The sequence below is a fragment of the Leucopleurus acutus genome (assembly GCF_964270905.1).
Source record: "Leucopleurus acutus genome assembly, chromosome: 2".
In the NCBI taxonomy this organism is placed as follows: Eukaryota; Metazoa; Chordata; class Mammalia; order Artiodactyla; family Delphinidae; genus Leucopleurus; species Leucopleurus acutus.
This window is the reverse complement of record NC_139143.1, coordinates 23,840,201-23,858,939: the sequence shown is the minus strand read 5'-3', so window position 1 is coordinate 23,858,939 and position 18,739 is coordinate 23,840,201. Positions and strand designations below refer to the sequence as shown.

The 18,739-nt window shown below is 47.3% G+C and overlaps 1 protein-coding gene across 1 annotated transcript in view; it reads left to right on the top strand.

Annotated features, from left to right (window-relative positions):
* The first annotated feature begins 2,988 nt into the window (after positions 1-2,988).
* Positions 2,989-18,739, top strand: part of PARP1 (poly(ADP-ribose) polymerase 1) — a 42,506-nt gene continuing 26,755 nt past the window's right edge. The window contains exons 1-4 of the mRNA XM_082833808.1: positions 2,989-3,263; positions 7,658-7,823; positions 15,749-15,864; positions 17,172-17,386. Coding sequence (XP_082689934.1) covers positions 3,144-3,263; positions 7,658-7,823; positions 15,749-15,864; positions 17,172-17,386 — 617 coding nt within the window. The 5' untranslated portion in view covers positions 2,989-3,143. The remainder of the gene's footprint in view (positions 3,264-7,657; positions 7,824-15,748; positions 15,865-17,171; positions 17,387-18,739) is intronic.

Here is an 18,739-nt window from a genome sequence, read left to right as displayed (position 1 = left end):
AGAACACAGCAGGGCAAGAAGTTGAAGATGGCGTGCAGACGAAGCATCTTAGCTGGGGTCATCACAGTGATGTGTGAGCAGAAGCTGAACGAAGAGAGGGAGTGAGCCCTGCACTCACCGGTAAAGACTGTTCCGGGAAACGTAAATGCAAATCTCCAAATCTCCAAGGTGGGAGTGAATTTGTGGCGTTTGAGGAACAGGCAGGAAGCCAGTGTGGCTGGGGCAGCTGGAGCCCCCAGGAGATGGAGGCCATGAAGTCAGGGTAGCAGACAGGGCTCAGATTCAGCCACAGGAAGAATTCTGGCTTTTATTCCAGGTGTGATGAGAAGGCTTTGGAAGGTTTTGAATGTTGAAGTAACACAGGTTGAGATCTAAAGTGACCTCACACGCTTTCATGGGGAGAAAAGACTGCGGGAAGGCCAGCAGGGAAGGGGACTGTCTCGGAACCACAAAAGATGATGGCGGTCCAGACAGTGGTGCTGTGTTGATGGGAAGGTGGTGAGAAACTACTGAGGTCATGGAAGTCAGGATTCAGTGACGGATTGGATGTGGAACAAAAGAGAAAAGGAGTCAAGTTGACTCCAAGGCGTTTGGCTTAAGCAACGTGGAGAACCATGGACCATTTCCTGAGGTGGAAAGTACTAGGGGAGCTTTTGGACATCACTGGATATATATATGACATCCAAACAGAAATATCGAGTAGGCAGTAGAATATATCTGGCTCTCCTCAGTGTTCTACGGCAGGAATTCTTTTCTTTCTTAATTGAAGTATAGTTGATTTACAATGTTGCGTTATTTCTGCTGTACAGCAAAGTGATTCAGTTATACATATTATATATATATATATATATATATATTCTTCTTCATATTCTTTTCCATTACGGTCTATTACAGGAAATTGAATATAGTTCCCTGTGGCATATAATAGGACCTTGTTGGTTATCCATTCTATATATAATAGTTTGCATCTGCTCGTCCCAAACTCCCAATCCAACCCTCCTCTTTGGCAACCACAAGTCTGTTCTCTATGTCTGTGAGTCTGTTTCTGTTTCGTAGACAAGGTCATTTGTGTCATAATTTAGATTCCACATATAAGTGATATCATATGGTATTTCTCTTTCTGACTTACTTCACTTAGTATGATAATCTCTAGGTCCATCTATGTGGCTGCAAATGGCATTGTTTCATTCATTTTTATGGCTGAGTAATAGTCCATTGTGTGTGTGTGTGTGTGTGTATATATATATATATATATATATATAAACACATTTTCTTTATCCATTCATCTGTTGATGGACATTTAGGTTGTTTCCATATCTTGACTATTGTAAATAGTGCTGCTACGAACATAGGGATGTATGTATCTTTTTGAATTATAGTTTTGTCTGGATATACGTAGGGCAGGAATTCTTAACCTTTGTGTGTGCACCCAGGACCCATTTGTCGATCCAATGAAGTCTGTGGACCTCAAATGCAATGGTAGCTTCTAGATACACTATCAGGCAAGTTATCTAAGTCACAAAACAGAAAGCCCCACAGACCAAATTAAGATGCTTGAATTGTGGGGCTTATTAAATCCATCTGAAACACCTGATTGAAACTTCCTGCAGCAGGGAACAACACGGGGTGCATAACATACCCAGGACAGGCTAGAGGTGAGGTGGACCACACCATCTAAACCTGGGGTCATGCAATGTTCATTTTCTGTCTCTCTTTCTCTCTGCTTCATCATCCAACCCCACTGACAGTGGGGTTATGAAGACCAGAGCTGAGGATGCTTGAGGCTACTCAACAGAGAGTATCTGGAGCCAACTCACAGTCACGTATCAGAAAGACACAGGGGCAACTATGCCTGGCCACAACCGTAGCTTGCCAATCAGCCTGCTGAACAGATGTGGGTTTTATCTGCAATTCTTGGGCAGAGCGTAGGGGAGCCAGAATGGCACCATAGCGTTATCACCAGTGAGTGACCATTAGGGAGGACATAGTTGTCAACCCAGACGTCGAATGATGATGCCTTTTGGTTTCTCTCCAAGCAAAATTCTTTTATTTGTTCCATCATATATTCCACTTAACTCTATTTATCTTCAACATATCTAACAGGTCACTACTTAAGCTTCTTGCCTATGTCCCACAACCTTCTTGCTTACTCAGCATCCATGTCTCAAAAGCTACTAGCTTTCTTCTCCTCTCTAACAAGTTTTGTTTCATTCATCCTGTTTATTTTTCTTGTCCTCTATAGAACTGAAGAGTCTCAAAGACAGCGCACTCTGTTACAGGGTTTTAAACGAATAAAATTAAATGCATAGAATTTTAAAAGAAACCAGTTATATAAAAACACAGTTCTACATTAAAAAACAAGACCTAGTAGCAGGTCTCTTAACTACCGCAATTTAAGTAGTGATGAGCTTAATACTGAGTTCTCGCCAACAATCGTAAAGTGATAGGAAAGCACCTGTGCTAGCTATTGCTGACAAAGTCACAGGTATTGCTAAGACTCCCAGAATCTGTATCCATGCATTACAATTCATAAGGAAGGCGATGCTAGATTTCAGTTAGTATTGGGTCCCAACGGTCTGCGGACTGCAGTTAGAACGTCCGCCGAGGGCCAGCCCAGGTTGACCTCTCTTTGGCAGATCAACCACATTCCCGAGCCAGCCCAGCGCCTTCCAGACCTGTCCGCCCTCAGGGTAGAGAGGATACACGTATTAAAAAGGGAAGAGGCTGGAATTAGTTGTGAGAGCACGTAAGCCTTCCTGGGGACAAATGGTTAAAGGTGTGGCGGCGCTTCGTCCTTCAAAGAGCTACAGGCGCGGGGTAAGCCCGGCCTAGGCCCGCAGCCAGGGTCGAGCTCCCGCAGCCTCAGGCGCCGGGGAAACACCACCCCACTGCCGGCAGGGGGCGCGCGCGCCGGCGGCCCCGCCACGTGAGCGTGAACGCCGGAGCGTGCCCGCCGCCAGGCATCAGTAATCTATCCAGAGCGGCGGGTGGCCTACGCGGCTTGCTCAGAGGCGGCGGCGGCTGCGTCTCTAGACGCTCGTGCGCCAGCGGGGAGCGGACCGGCGAGCGAGGCGTTGGTAGCAGCAGCGGGTCTCCAGGTAGCGGCGTCGGGCTCCCGGAGCTGCAGCAGCTCGAAGAGGAGGATGGCGGAGTCATCGGACAAGCTCTACCGGGTCGAGTACGCCAAGAGCGGGCGCGCCTCTTGCAAGAAATGCAGCGAGAGCATCCCCAAGGACTCGCTCCGGATGGCCATCATGGTGCAGGTACGGGCGGAGAGGCCGCTTTGTGCGAGGCTGGGGCTTCCGCGCGTCCGGGGAGGGTGGGGGGAGGGCTGGTCGGGAGCTGCAGGCCGGGCCGGCCCTTTCGAGCCCGCGCGGGGCCTGCGGGCGCAGCTGCTTCCTCTCGTCCCGTGTATGGCCCGCCGGGTGGACCCTTCTGGAAGGTTTTGCTGATCTTGCAGCAAAAGCCCGGGAAATACGGTCAGGAGCTGGTGGTGCCTTTTACTTTGTAAAAATAAGCAGCCGCTTCTGTCCTTATTTTTGGGTTTGTTTTATAGCCATTTGCCTTGGGAAGAAAACGTACGCGTGGCCTTTTGAAGCTAGTCTGGTTTTGACCTAACCTTATTCTGGAAGATTTTTGTCCTACATTGATGGTGGCGACTGGCAAGTGAGGGTTGTTTTTTTTTTTAATCTATTTTTGGCTATCATTTCAACACCCACTCTCATTTCTTTTAATTATGCAGAACTATGCAAGTTGGTGTCATTTCAGTACAATGCATTCACTTTTGGCTTAATTTATGGTTTAACATTTTCCTCAAACTTTCCAAGTTCACAGACATGTCCTCCTGATGCCTTTGCAGCTCTCTGGTTTGAGTAAGAGTGGCTCCTGGGGTTTCTCACCTGGGCTTCTTGACAGATTTGGGATTTCCCTCCGGTGGTCCCTGAGGCTTGCCCGATGGCGGGAGGGGTGTTGGAGTGAGGTAGTGTGTCTGGAGGTTCCTGCCTCCTGCAGCGCCTGTCTGCCTGCCTAATCAGGGTTCCCACCTGCCCTGTCTTCCCCACTCCCAACAGAAAGCCTTTATGCAAGCTTAGTGCTCACGGTCAGGGTACCTTGATTATCCTTCCGGGCGGTGAGGCAGTATGTGTTTTATGAATGACCGGATGGTACTGCTGGATTTGCAGTAGTTACTGGCTGGAGGGGAGTGGGTACCATAGTGTACTTAGGCTGTCTCATTTCATACTACGGCAGGGACTGAGGTTGTCATCTTGGAATCAGCCTCAGGGCCACCTAGCTCAGTACCTGGCACACAGTACTTACTCGTTCAGTCAACACTCGCTGAGCAGCTGCTAGGTTCGGGGCACTGTGTTAGGTACTAGGGGCACAAGGAGAGACTCCACGCCTGGGAGCTTCCAGTTTGGTTAAAGGGGTGATGACTGGTAAACATTGCTCTACGGGGGTGGGTGCCACCTGATGGAGCTGTTCCCTAGGCATGATGTGCCCAAGATGGGAGCTCACCACAGAAGTGACAGGAAGTTGAGGATGCAGAAGTGGGCAAGGCCTACCATTTGAGGCGCTATATCTCCTGCAGAGCATCTTTTCACCCTAATGTTTGGGCCGCGGATCCTATGAAGTTGCTGTTAGTGCAGGGGCTCTTAACCTGGAGTCTGTGGGATGGCAGATAGAACTCAAGAGGTCCATGAGTTTCCGTGAGAAAAAATATGCATCTCTATTTTCACTAGACTTAAGTTACAATTCGTTACTTCCTACAATTATGAATGTAACCTGCAAAGCAAAGGCGCATTAGCAGTACCTGTGATTTTTGTCATCAGTAGTAGTTACTGTTATTTTCACATCGCTTTACAGTTGTTGGGGATTTCTTAAAATAACCATTTACACTCATCGCTACAAGACCACAGTAGTTATTAAAGTGGGTACTATGTCTCGTTATTTAATACTTTAAAGCTTGTAGATTACTGTATCCCAGTAAACATTTTAAATGTTTTGATAATTATTTCAATATAATTGATTTCGTTTGTGAGCGTATGTATTTTATTGTGCATTTTAAAATGTTAGTCTGAGAAAGGGACATCCATAGCCTTCACCGGACAGCCAAAGATGACCCTGTTCTATTGGGAAAGACAGAAAACCTCAGTCCAGCCAGTGTGTGGAGACAAGGACACTGGTGAGGAATGAAGAGGTGGGTTGGCTCTCTCTATCGGAGTCCAGGCGGTAAGAAAGTCTAACATTCTGGATCCTTCTTGGTAGTGAAGGAAATTATTATTAAAATTAAGTGTGGTTTTCTCTAACTGTAACTGGGGGTGGGGTTTTAACTCAGAATGTAACATTGGTCTTGTAGGCTGAGCTGGTGAAGGCCAGAAAGAAAGAAGCCATTCTTGCCCGCCCGCCCCCGCCCCACTTCCCTTGGATTTAAATACCTTCTTTTACATTTTGTATGGGAGGATTGTTCTCTGAGTATCAAATACCTGATACTTTAGCTGGCATGCTCTGGGGCAGCCTCGAGGGGATGAACTGGGCCTTCCAGCCTTTTGACTTGTTGGTGTTCTTGGAAGGACCCGCAGTGCTGCGTGGTGACGTGCTAGTGGTCCTTCTGCTCTCTGCAGGGTAGTGGGCCGTGGCATGGCCTCCTCTCATGGCCCGTTTCTCTGGAAACAGACTGAGTGGCTGGGTAAGGACCCTGGTACGTGGTAGGCGCTCATGTTTGCTGAGTATACAGCGAAGGATTCGGCTGCTTGCCGAGCGGAGCCAGTAGTCTTGTGCCCTTGGTCCAATTCCCTTCCGGCTGTATCATTCTCAGTCCTAAGTTCTAAAGTAAAGCCTTGCCTTGGTTAAGGGGTCTTTCGTCTTTTGGGGGAGGACGGGAGACCTAACAGTCCCCCAAGCCTGTGCCGTGAGTACACCCTTGTGCAGGCCTCCTCTCTGGTGTCTGGCAGTGCGCCAGTGGTTGGGGGCATGGCACCCAGACCGAAGTTTAAGGGGTAAGTGTCGGGCCCCAGCAGAGCCAGGAAGAAATGCCACGGCCATGAGCTCCAGTCGGGGGCAAAGGCGCTGAGCCACATGCCCCCCTTTGCTCTTAGAGCAGGCTTAGACGGGGGTCCCAGGGCAGGAAGACCCAGGTCGAGGCCACCACAGACGTTGTAACAAGACGTCCAGATGCTTAACGAGGTGTCGGCTGCCTTGGGGAAAGTTTGAGAGCCAGGGCACAAGTCTACTCTCTGAAATGCCGTTTGTCCTCTGGTTGGGGGTGGGGAGGGCTGTCTCAGGTTTGGAGGGAGCGTCTTTTCCACGGCAGGAGTTCCTCCATCCCACCTTTCTTCCCCCTTCCTTCCAGACTTGGGGCATTCCGCAGACACTGTGTGCCCGCCGTGAGCTGGCGTTGCCAGTTGCTGGCAAGGCAGGCATCGTGCCTCTCTGGGAGCTTCTCACCCGACGCAGGACACAGACGTTGATCAAATAATAACGCAAATGGGTCTTGACTCTGGGGGGGCATGGGAAGGGGTGTCGTGGGACCTGAGGAAGTGCTGTTCGCCCCAGGTAGGGCTGGGGCACATTCTGGGCCCAGGGAACAGCCGATGCTGCTGTAAACCCAAGCTGCTTGATGCTGAAGAGTCCTTGTGCCCCAGCCTTATTCACCCTACACTTTATTTAATACCGTATATTAAATCCAGAGAGAGGCCGCTCAGCTGGTAGGAGAGGGCCAGTTGGAGATCTTGTCACTGCTTTTTCAGAGTACTTCCCCTGTCCGCACAACTCCATCCTGAAAGTTCTGCATGGTATTTATTTTTAATGCTGTTTTATGCCATCTGCTTGACATTTAGACTTATGTTCTATCAAAGCAGATGTTTGGGGCCTCTCTTGCTCCAGTCAGACCGTTTGTATATTTTTAAGTACCTCTTCCTGCCGAGCAGCGTAGTGGAAAGAACCGTGGTCACTGTTTCAAGTTGAGGCCGAGTCACTTGCTGCCTGTCTGACCCCCACCCCCATGCAACTGTGAAATAACGGTGCTGGTTCCCCAGAGACAACTGCAGGGTGTCCCCTGGTGGCTGGTGAGGGGCAGGAGGGACCTCCCAGCTGCTGGGGGTGAGGTGACACCCCCCCCCCCGGTCCCTCTCCCTCTCCCTCGTAGAAGTCCTTCATCCCACGCACATCTGCGTGGCTCGCTGCCGGCGTGACGCTTCTCTGACACGTTTGCTTGGCCTGGCGCCTGAGCTTGGACTTGTTCCGCATTGTTCTAAGTGCACAGAGCCCTTTGGGCCTGGCGGTGGCGCCTCTCCACGTGTGGGCGTGCGGGGCGCAGGACTTGCGTCTCCTGTGCCCTCACTGAGCTCTGGGCTGAGCCTGTGACTGAAGCACGGCGGAGACTTTGGTAACAGTACGCTGAACTCTTAGCCAGGACGGCGGTCAGTCCCGAGGGATGTCCTGGTCCCTGTCCCCAGGGCGGGCTCGGCAGGCAGCTTTCATAGCTGAGGGGTGGGTGCTGATTGCCCATGTTGGCAGCTCTTCCCCTGCGACGTCGGGGAGTGGAGAGGAGGCTGCCCTTGGTTTACAGGTAAGCAAACGGGGGGGCTAGGATGCCAGGTGCTGAGGGCCGGGCCTGAGGCTCACTGCGCTTTCTCCTCTTCTGGTTGTGCCCTTCTAGTCGCCCATGTTCGACGGAAAAGTCCCGCACTGGTACCACTTCTCCTGCTTCTGGAAGGTCGGCCACTCCATACGGCACCCTGACGTCGAGGTGGATGGGTTCTCCGAGCTCCGCTGGGATGACCAGCAGAAGGTCAAGAAGACGGCTGAGGCTGGAGGAGTGACGGGTGCGTGCACACCGGGGAGGTGCGGGGGTCGCCCCAACCCCTAAAGTTTCCTGGGTTGTTGGGGGGAGGGGGAGCTTTTCTGTGGCAGCAAAGAAAAGGTCCTTCACTTACCCCTCTGTTATTTCAGCAGCGCCTCAGGGACCCAGTGTTCTGTTTGGCGCAGGATATTTCTCCAGGTGCTTGAAATGTAGCCTTTACATTTGTTGCGGTTGTTATCTTCAATAGACCTTGTTTTTAGAGTAGTTTTAGGTTCACAGCAAAATTAAGCAGAAAGTACAGAGAGTTCCCATGTACCCACAGAGGCATGACCTCCGCCACTGTCAACATCCCCCAGCAGATGGTCCATTTGTTACAGTCACTGAACCTACACTGATACATCATCACCCAAAGTCCATAGTTTATATTAGTCATCACTCATGGTGGTGTACATCTTACATGGGTTTGGGCAAATGTATAATGACATATATCAATCATTATAACGTCGTACAGAGTATTTCCACTCCCTTATAAAATTCCTCTGTGTTCCACCTGTTAATCCCTCCCTCTGCCAACCACTGACATTTTTCCTATCTCCATAGTTTCATCTTTTCTAGAATGTCACATAGTTAGAATCAAACAGTATGCAACCTTTTCAGATTGGCTTATTTCATTTAGTAATAATGCATTTAAGGTTCCTGCGTATCTTTTCACGGCTCAATAACTTACTTCTTTTGGGCACTGAATAATATTCCATTGTTGGGAGGTACCACAGTTTATCCATTCACCTATTTAAGGACACCGTGGGTGCTTCCAAGTTTTGGCATTTATGAATAAAACTACTATAAACATCCATGTGCAGGGTTTTGGGTGGACCTAAGTTTTCAACCCACGTGGGTAAATACCACGTGGGTAAATACCAATACAATTGCTGGATTGTATGGTAAGAGTATGTTTAGACTGCAGGCTGTCTTCTAAAGTGGCCAAACCATTTACATTACCACCAGCAATGAATGAGAGTTCCTGTTACTCCACGTTCTTACCAGCATTTTTTACCAATGTTTTGGATTTTGGCAATCTAAAATGTTCGTAGTGGTATCTCATTTTAATTTGCGGTTCCTTCGTACCATATGATGTTGAGCATCTTCTCACATGTCTGTCTGCCATCTGTATATGTTCTTTGGTGAAGGGTCTGATCAGATATTCTCCCAGTTTTAATCAGGTTCGTTTTATTGAGTTCCTCATATAGTTTGGACCACAGTCCTTGATCAGATGTGTCTTTTGCAAGTATTTTCTCCCGGTCTGTGGCTTGTCTTTTTTATTCTCTTGGCACTGTCTTTCACAAAGTAGACATTTTTTTTTTTTTTTTTTTTGCGGTACGCGGGCCTCTCACTGTTGTGGCCTCTCCCATTGTGGAGCACAGGCTCCGGATGGGCAGGCTCAGCGGCCATGGCTCACGGGCCCAGCCGCTCCGCGGCATGTGGGATCTTCCCGGACCGGGGCACGAACCCGTGTCCCCTGCATCGGCAGGCGGACTCTCAACCACTGCGCCACCAGGGAAGCCCCACAAAGTAGACATTTTTGATTTAATAAAGGCCAGCTTCTCAATTATTTCTTTCAGGTACTAGGTCTGGTATTGTATCTAAAAAGTCATCACCATACCCAGGGTCATCTAGATTTTCTCCTGTGTTATCTTCTAGGAGTTTTATAGTTTTGTGTTCTATCAATACATTTAAGTCTGTGATCCATTTTTTTTTTCCCCCAAATACTGGGTGTGGGAGTGCTATTTAGACAAATCAGTGATACACAGTATTATTCTGAAAACAATGTTTGTTTTTAAGTGAAAGCTTCTTTATTTGTGTTGGGTCTTCCTTTCTGTGCGAGGGCTTTCTCTAGTTGCAGCGAGCAGGGGCCACTCTTGATCGCGGTGCGCGGGCCTCTCACTGTCGTGGCCTCTCGTTGCGGAGCACAAGCTCCAGACGCGCAGGCTGAGTAGTTGTGGCTCACGGGCCTAAGTTGCTCCGCAGCATTTGGGATCTTCCCAGACCAGGGCTCGAACCCGTATCCCCTGCATTGGCAGGCAGACTCTCAACCACTGCGCCACCAGGGAAGCCCCTGTGATCCATTTGGAGTTAATATTTGCGACAGGTTTAATCTGTTGTCTAGATTAAATTTTTTTGCATGCGGATGCCCAGTTGTCCCCACACCACTTGTTGAAAAGGCTGTTCTCCACTGTGTTGCCTTTGCTCCTCAAACATCAGTTGATTGTATCCGTGTGGGTGTACTCCTGGGCTGCATTCTGGCATATTTATCAATTTGTGTATTTCACCAGTACCACACTGTCTTGATTATATAGCTTGATAGCAAGTCTGGAAGTCAGGCAGTGTCAGTCCCCTGACTTCATTCCTCTTCAATATTGTATTGGCTCTTCTGGGTCCTCTGCCTCTCCATATAAGCCTTGGTCAGTTTGTCAGCATCCGCAGACTTGCTGAGATGCCTTTAAATTTTAAACAGTTTTTTTTTTTGTCCCCTTTTGAAGATCTCCTGAGACTGAATTCTCATTTCTCTGCCTTGCTGTGAACTGACCCAGTTTAACCTGTTGTTGTGACTCCAGGCTGTTGATGAGAACAAAAAGTTAAATCGTCCCAGATCCTGTAATTCAGAAAGAACTATCATTAATGTTGCGGGTGTCTTATTAGAAAATTATTTTCTATTCAAATTTTTTTTTCTTTTTTTTTTTTTTTTTTTGGCGGTACGCGAGCCTCTCACTGTTGTGGCCTCTCCCGTTGCGGAGCACAGGCTCAGCGGCCATGGCTCACAGGCCCAGCCGCTCCGCGGCATGTGGGATCTTCCCGGACCGGGGCACAAACCCATGTCCCCTGCATCGGCAGGCGGACTCTCAACCACTGCGCCACCAGGGAAGCCCTCTATTCAAATATTGATGCGTGTGTGTTTTCATTCCTGCAGAAGTGGGATTCTACCTTAGGTATTAACTTTTTTTAACGTTCAGTCACCTTTTCTTGTGATAAAGCATACATAACACAGTATTTACCATCTTAACCATCTTTAAGTGTACGTTTCAGTGGTGTTAAGTGCATTCACATTGTTATGCAGTCATCACCACCATTCATCTCCAAAACTTTGCCATCTTCCCAAACTAATACTCCATACCCATTAAGCACTAATTCCTCATTTACCTCCCCCCAGTCTCTGACAACCACTCTTATTTCTGTCTCTATGAATTTGACTACTTCTAAGTACCTCATATGGGTGGAATCATACAGTATTTGTCCTTTTGTGTTTGGCTTATACTATATTTGTCCATTTGTGCCTGACTTATTTCACTCCGCCTAATGTCTTCAGGGTTCATTCATGTGGCGTGTGTCAGAATTTCCTTCCTTTTTAAGGCTGAATAATATTCTGTTACATGGCTATACTAGATTTTGTTTATCCATTCATTCGTTGATGGACACGTGCGTTGTTTCTGCCGATTGGTGAACATTGGTATACAGATATCTGTTCCAGACCCTGCTTTCCGTCCTCTTATGGTTATACCCAGAAGTGGAATTGCTGGATCATATAGTTATTCTGTATGCAATTTTTTGTGTAAACTGCAGTACTGTTTGCCACAGCAGCTGCGGGATTATACATCCCCACCAGCAGTACATGGGGTTCTGATTTCTCCACATCCGTATCAACACTTTTATCTTCTGGATTTTGGCGGGAGGGGAGGGGAGGTTGGTTTTTCAGGATTTTTTCTTTTTAGTAATACTCTTCCTAATGATTTGAAGTGGTATTTCATGGTGATCTTGATTTGTACTTCCCCATACCTACCTATTGCATTATACAGCTTAATATTTACTCTTCACGTTAAGTTACAGATTTCCGTCGTTATCGTTAAAGGTACGTGGTACTCACTTCTTGAGGTCTTGCTCCGTTTTGCGCATCATTCACGTATTTGACGTACATTAATGTCACTGAATCCTTGCCCCAGCCCTTTACCAGTTTTTCCAGTTGAGGAGCTGAGACACCTAGAGGTTAGGTAAGTGGCCCAAGGTTATGCTGGTGGTAAATGTTCGAGCTGAGATTCAAGTCTAGACTCTCTTGCTTTGAAACTAGACTTTAAACCATTTGGCTCTATTACACATAGAGCTGCCGCAGATTTCTGGTATATCCTGGGCACCTGTCCAGTTTTTTCTTTAATTCCAAGAGGGGGGGAAATACTGCTGAAAGAGAAAGGATTTGAAGGCCTTCTGTGTGTGTGCCAGCTTGCCTTTCAGAAAGGTTGTATCAGTTCCACTTGTACCAACAGTATGAGATGTACCCATTTCTCCACTTCCACACCATCCCTAAGTATTTTCATTCCTTTTCATTTTGCTTCTAGTGACATGGAACATTTTGTCATGTGTTGATCAGTCATTTGTGTTACTTTAATAGTTGTGTGTGTCTTTTCCTCATTTTTCTCTTGGGGTATTTTTCTTTTCCTTAGTGAAGTACAAAAGATACTAATTCTTGGTCTCATGTTTTGCAAATATTTTTCCTGGTTTGACATTTTTCTTCTAGATAGGTTATTTTCTGTTTCATCATATTGAAGCTTCATCTTTGACTAAATGTTCTTGTCATATCTGTTTTCTCACTTGAAGTACCTGGTTTTTTTTGGTTTTTTTTGCGGTACGCGGGCCTCTCACCGTTGTGGCCTCTCCCGTTGCGGAGCACAGGCTCCGGACGCACAGGCTCAGCGGCCATGGCTCATGGGCCCAGCCGCTCCGCGGCACGTGGGATCTTCCTGGACCGGGGCACGAACCCGCGTCCCCTGCATTGGCAGGCGGACTCTCAACCACTGCGCCACCAGGGAAGCCCAGAAGTACCTGTTTTGGGTATTTTGAATAAAGTATCTGTTTTTGGCATTTTGAAATCTTTCATCCGGAATTTTAAAAATAATGTACATACAGTTATATGCACAAACTTTACGTGTACAGTTCAGTGAGTTTTGACAAATGCATACACACATCTAATATTCACCCCATCAAATTTCTGTACCCGCCACCCCCAGAAAGGTCCCTTATGCCCTTTCCGAGTCATCTTCCGCCTCAGCAAGGTAACCACTGTTCTGATTTCTATCCCTTTGGATTAATTTTGTGTGATGTAGAGTTTCAGGGAGAAAGGAATAGTATCTTTTTCTCTCGTAAGCTGCTTTCGCTCAGCATAATGTCTGTGAGACTTATCCAGGTTGTCTCATGTGTCGTCAGTTCTTTTCTTTATTACTGAGGAGTAGTCTCTTGAGTATATCACACTTGGTTTATCCATTCTCCAGTTGGTAACTTTTAAGTTGTTGACAGATTGGGACCATTACAAATACAGCTGCTACGAACACTTGTGTACAAGCTCTGTACGTACATGTGCTCTCGTTTCTCTTGGGTATGTAGCTGGGAATGGAGTGGTAGATCATACATTAGATGTACGTTCAGCTTTTTAAAGAAGGTGCCAAACTGGTTTCCAAAGCGGTTGGACCATTTTACATTGCCACCAGCACTGTTTGAGAGTTCCTCCACACCCTTGTCAGCACTTGGTATGGTCACTCTTTTTGATATTAGCCATTACAATAAGTGTGTAGTGATATCACGGTTTTAATTTGCATGTCTTTATTATTGAGTTGTAAGAGTTCTTACAATATTCTAGGTGCGTGTCCTCTATTAGATATAAATAATGCAAATACCTTCTCCCATTCCGAGGTTTGTCTTTTCGTTTATTTACTGACTTTTTAAAAAATTTATTTATTTATTTTTGGCTGCATTGGGTCTTTGTTGCTGCATGGGCTTTCTGTAGTTGCGGCCAGCGGGGGCTACTCTTCATTGCGGTGCGCAGGCTTCTCATTGCAGTGGCTTCTCTTGTTGCGTAGCCCAGGCTCTGGGCGCGCGGGCTTCAGTAGTTGAGGCTCTTGGGCTCTAGAGCGCAGGCTCAGTAGTTGTGGCGCACGGGCTTAGTTGCTCTGCGGCATGTGGAATCTTCGCAGACCAGGGCTCGAACCCGTGTCCCCTGCATTGGCAGGCAGATTCTTAACCACTACGCCACCAGGAAAGCCCTACTGACATTTTTTGAAGAGCAGTAGTTTTTCGTTTTGATGAAGTCCAATTTGTTGTTTTTCTGTGGGTTTTTTTTCTCCTTTTTGGGGTAGTAATTTCTGTCTCCTAAGAAATCTTTGCTTACTGTTTAAGGTCATTGAAGGATATGCTCCAGAACTTCTGGGAGTTTTGTAGCTTTAGCTTATCTTAAATTATTTAATTTTATTTATCTTAAATTAACTTTTGTGTTAGGTGTGAGGCACACGTTTTTTGTTTTTTTTTTCCCCATGTGGCTATTATTTTGTTCCAGCACCATTTGTTGAAAAGACTTTGGCTTCCTTATCAAAATCAGTTGATGATAGGTCTGTATATGGTCTCGATATTTGGTTCCACTGATTTATGCTACTCCACTGTCTTAATGATTGTAACCTTAGAGTAAGTCATGAAGTCTTGTAGTGTAATTCCTCTAAATTTGTTCTTTTTCAATAGTATTTTGACCTTTCTAGGTCGTCATCTCCTTACAAATTTTGTGGTAAACTTGTCAATTTCTCCCTCGAAAAGCTTGCTAGGATTCTGATTGGCCTTGCATCAGATCTGTAGATCAAACTGGGGATTATTGACATCATAGTAAATTGAGTCTTTCGGTCCATAAACATGATATTCATTTCTTCTTTAATTTCAGCAAAATCTTGTAGATTCAGTGTAGAGAGAGATCTTGTATGTCTTATTAAATTTATCTCTAAGTATTCTGTGTATTTTAATGCTGTTTAAATAGTAGTGTGCTTTAATTTCTTTTTCCAGGATGTTTATTGCTAATATATAGAAATGTTTTATATTGACCTTGTGCTCTGCAACTTTGCTAAATTCACTTAATAGTACTAGTAGCTTTTTTGTAGATTCTTAAGACTAATCCCAGTTACAGTCATGTCATCTACAAATAGAGATGGCTTTACTTGTTCTTTTCTACACCTACACATTTTGTTTCTTTTTCTTGCCTACTGCACGTATTAGAGCCTCCAGTACAGTGTTGTCTGTGGTAAGAGAAGACAGCCTTGCTTTATTCCTGATCTTAGGAGAGAAACATTCAGTCTTGGAGTTTATTTTTATATAAGAAAAGAATCTAGTTTTTGTCCCAAATGGTTGGCCATTTTTCCCCAAGATTCTTTATTGAGTGATTCAATCTTTCCCCGCTAATTAGGAATGCCACCTTACCACATATTTAATTTTCTTTTTCTCTTGATTATGGAGTTTTTTTTGTTTTTTTGTTGTTGTTTGTCAGCTCTCTTGTTTTTGTTTTTTTATTGAAGTATAGTTGAGGTACAATAGTATATAAATTACAGGTGTACAATAGAGTGACTCGTGTAATATATTACATTTATATTTATAAAATATTGATTATATTCCCCGTGTTGTACAATATATCCTTGTAGCTCCACATGTTTAATTATTACATATACTTTTATCTGTTCCTATATCAAGATACTCCTTTTAACTCAACACTCAACTCTGATAAGTGAAGGTGTAATGGAAATTAGAAGGCAGTGTTGGAATTTAGTATGTTACAGGGTTTTCATAGTAAGCACTTACGTTCTTTCCAAAGTGAAGAAGGGGGCTACAGAGGAAATAGAGGGGGACAGCGAGACCACCACCAGCTAACACTGCTGTTTCCAGGAGGCTGTCTGAGAATTTTTTTTATTTTATTGCCAGAAAAGCTCTGTTAACCAACCACAATGGTAAGAAACAAGTGTAGATGAGATGGACCAGCTGTGGTCACCCAGAACACAAGGTGTCCTGGTAGAGGAATCCCAAGAGGTAGAGGAGGAAGACGGGCTCCTTGGAGCTGCGCGGAGGCTGCTAAAATGAGCGTGGCTGTGTTTCATGCTTCAGGCAAAGGCCAAGATGGAGTTGGCAGCAAGACGGAGAAGACACTGGGCGACTTTGCAGCAGAGTACGCCAAGTCCAACAGAAGCACATGCAAGGGCTGCATGGAGAAGATAGAAAAGGTGAGTGAGAGCTTTGGACTTCACCTGGCTGACTTTCTGGATTTCTTGCGATGGATGTCATCGGATATCTCAAAAGAAAAGAAAAAATAGGGGCTTTAGGTGCTGGGTCAACACCAGTGGTTAAAAATAAAGTGAAGATCTTAGTAGAGACAGGAGATGACAGTGACTTTTCTTCCAGGCAGGTCTGGCCCTGATTATTCATGGTCCAGCCCATGTACGTCGCTGCACCTGCTTTTAGGAGACCTGGCAGAGTTTGAAAAACATTTACACAAGGGCTCTCTCCTGGGCTGTGCAGTGGCTGGGGGAAAGCTGTATTTTATGGTAGGATTAAGTTTACGGAGTGTGTTTCTTCCCTGGTATGAGCCTCCAGGTTTCTTCCTCTTAATCAGGAACTTCATTAACCACCCTTCCCTACCAGCTCTGGTCTCTGAAGAATGACAGCTGGTCTGGCAGAATGACGGCTCTCTGCATAGCAGGGACACAGGTGGAGGGGTCGGCCTGTGCCCTTCCGCCTCATTACCCAAGATGCTCTGGTCTTAGGTAAACATGCTGGTTGGTTAATTCAAGGCATCGATTAAAGGTTTCTGCCTCCTTGGTATTATACAGGAAATTGAGGTGAGTCAGTGGGTGTTTAGAAAGGAAAAACATGAAATTGCTAGATCTTTTCCAGCTACCTTCAACCACAAGAATTTGAGGCAAAAGTTAAGGTTCCCAAGGGAATGCCCGAGGCTGTGTGCTGCTGAGTGTTGCTTGGCCTGAAGTGGAGTAGTGTCCGGTGCTCCTTGTTGCAAGGTTTCCAGTCTGGGCTCAGGAATGTCAGGCCTGGGAATTGCAAACCTGGGGAGGATGGCAGGGCTAGATTCTAGCATAAGATAGTTTATTACTGCATCTTAGGGGGTCTTCATATGTGTAAAGAGACTGAAGAGTCTGGGTGGGGAGATTGCAGAAAGTCCCTGCTAGAATTGGGGCCTGCACTGGCTCCTTCTGAGCCTGCGATATAGCAGCCCAGGTGTTGTTCTTATGTCTGCACCAGGTCAGCAGAACATCCTCAGGGTAATGCTGTTACTTCCTCACTTGCCCAGGCAGCTAGGTAGGTGGGTAGCTGGTTGGTAGCTGGTTGGACTTAACGCCTTCTTAAATGGGGTGCTGAGGCTTGAGGGAAACATAATCCTTGGTGGCATAAAAGAGCCAAAACCGCCCAGCAGCCCTCCCATTGCCTTCGGTGTGGACCTGGTCACCCCTGGGCCCCCGATGGTTGACCATCCTTCCTTGTCTGTCTTTGGTAACACATGTGGATTCTCCTACAGGGCCAGGTGCGCCTGTCCAAGAAGATGCTGGACCCCGAGAAGCCCCAGCTAGGCATGATCGACCGCTGGTACCACCCGAACTGCTTTGTGGAGAACAGAGAGGAGCTGGGCTTCCGGCCTGAGTACAGCGCGAGCCAGCTCAAGGGCTTCAGCCTCCTCGCCGCGGAGGACAAGGAAGCCCTGAAGAGGCAGCTCCCGGCCATCAAGAGTGAAGGGTGGGTGCCGGGGCCGGCAGGGTGGAGGCTTCACACAGGCCCAGAGTCCATATCACTCCTGTGTTCCCCTTGCTGCCCGTCAGAAAGCTGGGGGTGCAGGCGCTGGGGGGCAGCAGAGCTCCGCCCCTTCCCCAGCTGAGGCAGTGGGGGACAGAGCAGGGAAGGCCTGGGGAAGCTGCAGTGCGTGTTCCTGCCGCTGCTGGTGGTCTGTTCCCTGTCCCGCATCTGACCTCCGTGGACAGGCAGAGAGCAAATCCCATTTCCCCCTGCTCCGTCTGAGCGCTCCCCTGGCTGGAGTCCACCACCGCCACCTTTCCTCTGACCCCTGCGTGACCAACTTTCACGTCCCCCTGATGTCCTCGTGTGTGGATGTGTCCCTGTGTGTCTGGGTCTCTCTTGAGAACGGCGCTGGGAGAATCTTGACTCTTTTTAAGTAGCGGGGGTGGGTGGTCGATAAGTTATCTGGTTGAGTTCAGAATGGCTTTCATATGGTGCTAACATTTAGGTCTGTGTTGATCCTGTGGTACTTCTTTCCTGTGTTCCCTCTGCCAGTCCCTCGGCCCCAGTCTAGTTCTTGGTGACGAGCCCACCAAGGGGGGCGTGGCAGGGCGGTGGTGTACACTGTGCTCCTTGGACAGTGTAGGGTCGGGGTGACCCCACCTCCCCATCTTCAAGCGGCCTTCACGCAGTATTTCAGTTCAAAACGCACAAGTTTATTGCACCGCACACGTGGCTCTGGAATGGGAAAGAAAACTGGAAAGTCGGACCCACAGATTTAAAAAGCCTCAGGGTGCTTTGATGTGGGGTGTAGGTGTAGGAGTCAACAAGCTCACATTGATGCTGTAACAACCAGCATTGGTTGAGCACTTGTGGCGTGCCGGGCTCTATGCTAAGCCTTTTACAGAGGATATTTCATTTAACCATCACCACTATCCTGCAGAGTAGACGGTATTCTTTGCCTTGTTTTTACGGATGAGGGAAAATGCAAGGGTTTGATCTCAGGCCTGTGTGGTGGCTGAAAGTGAGTATTAATCTCCGTGGCTGACCTGCCCTGATTCTAGGGCCTACTGATGACCCTCAGTGCCCCCTCTTAGGTCAGGAGTGATGCCGCTGGACTTGGTCGGCAGCGTTTGCTGAGGCAGACTGGTGGGCAGCGCCTAGACCACCGCTTCTTGTTGGGCTGGAAGTGGCAGCACAGCCTCCCCGGTCTGAGAACAGCCTCTTGGCCTCAGGAGCAGCCCTGTGTCTTAGATTGAAAGGCTCAGCGCCTGGCGCTGATGCAGTCCCCGCCCTCGGCTACGGTCTTACCTCTGGCGTAGTCCCTGCCAGAACCTCCCAGGCCACCTCTCTCAT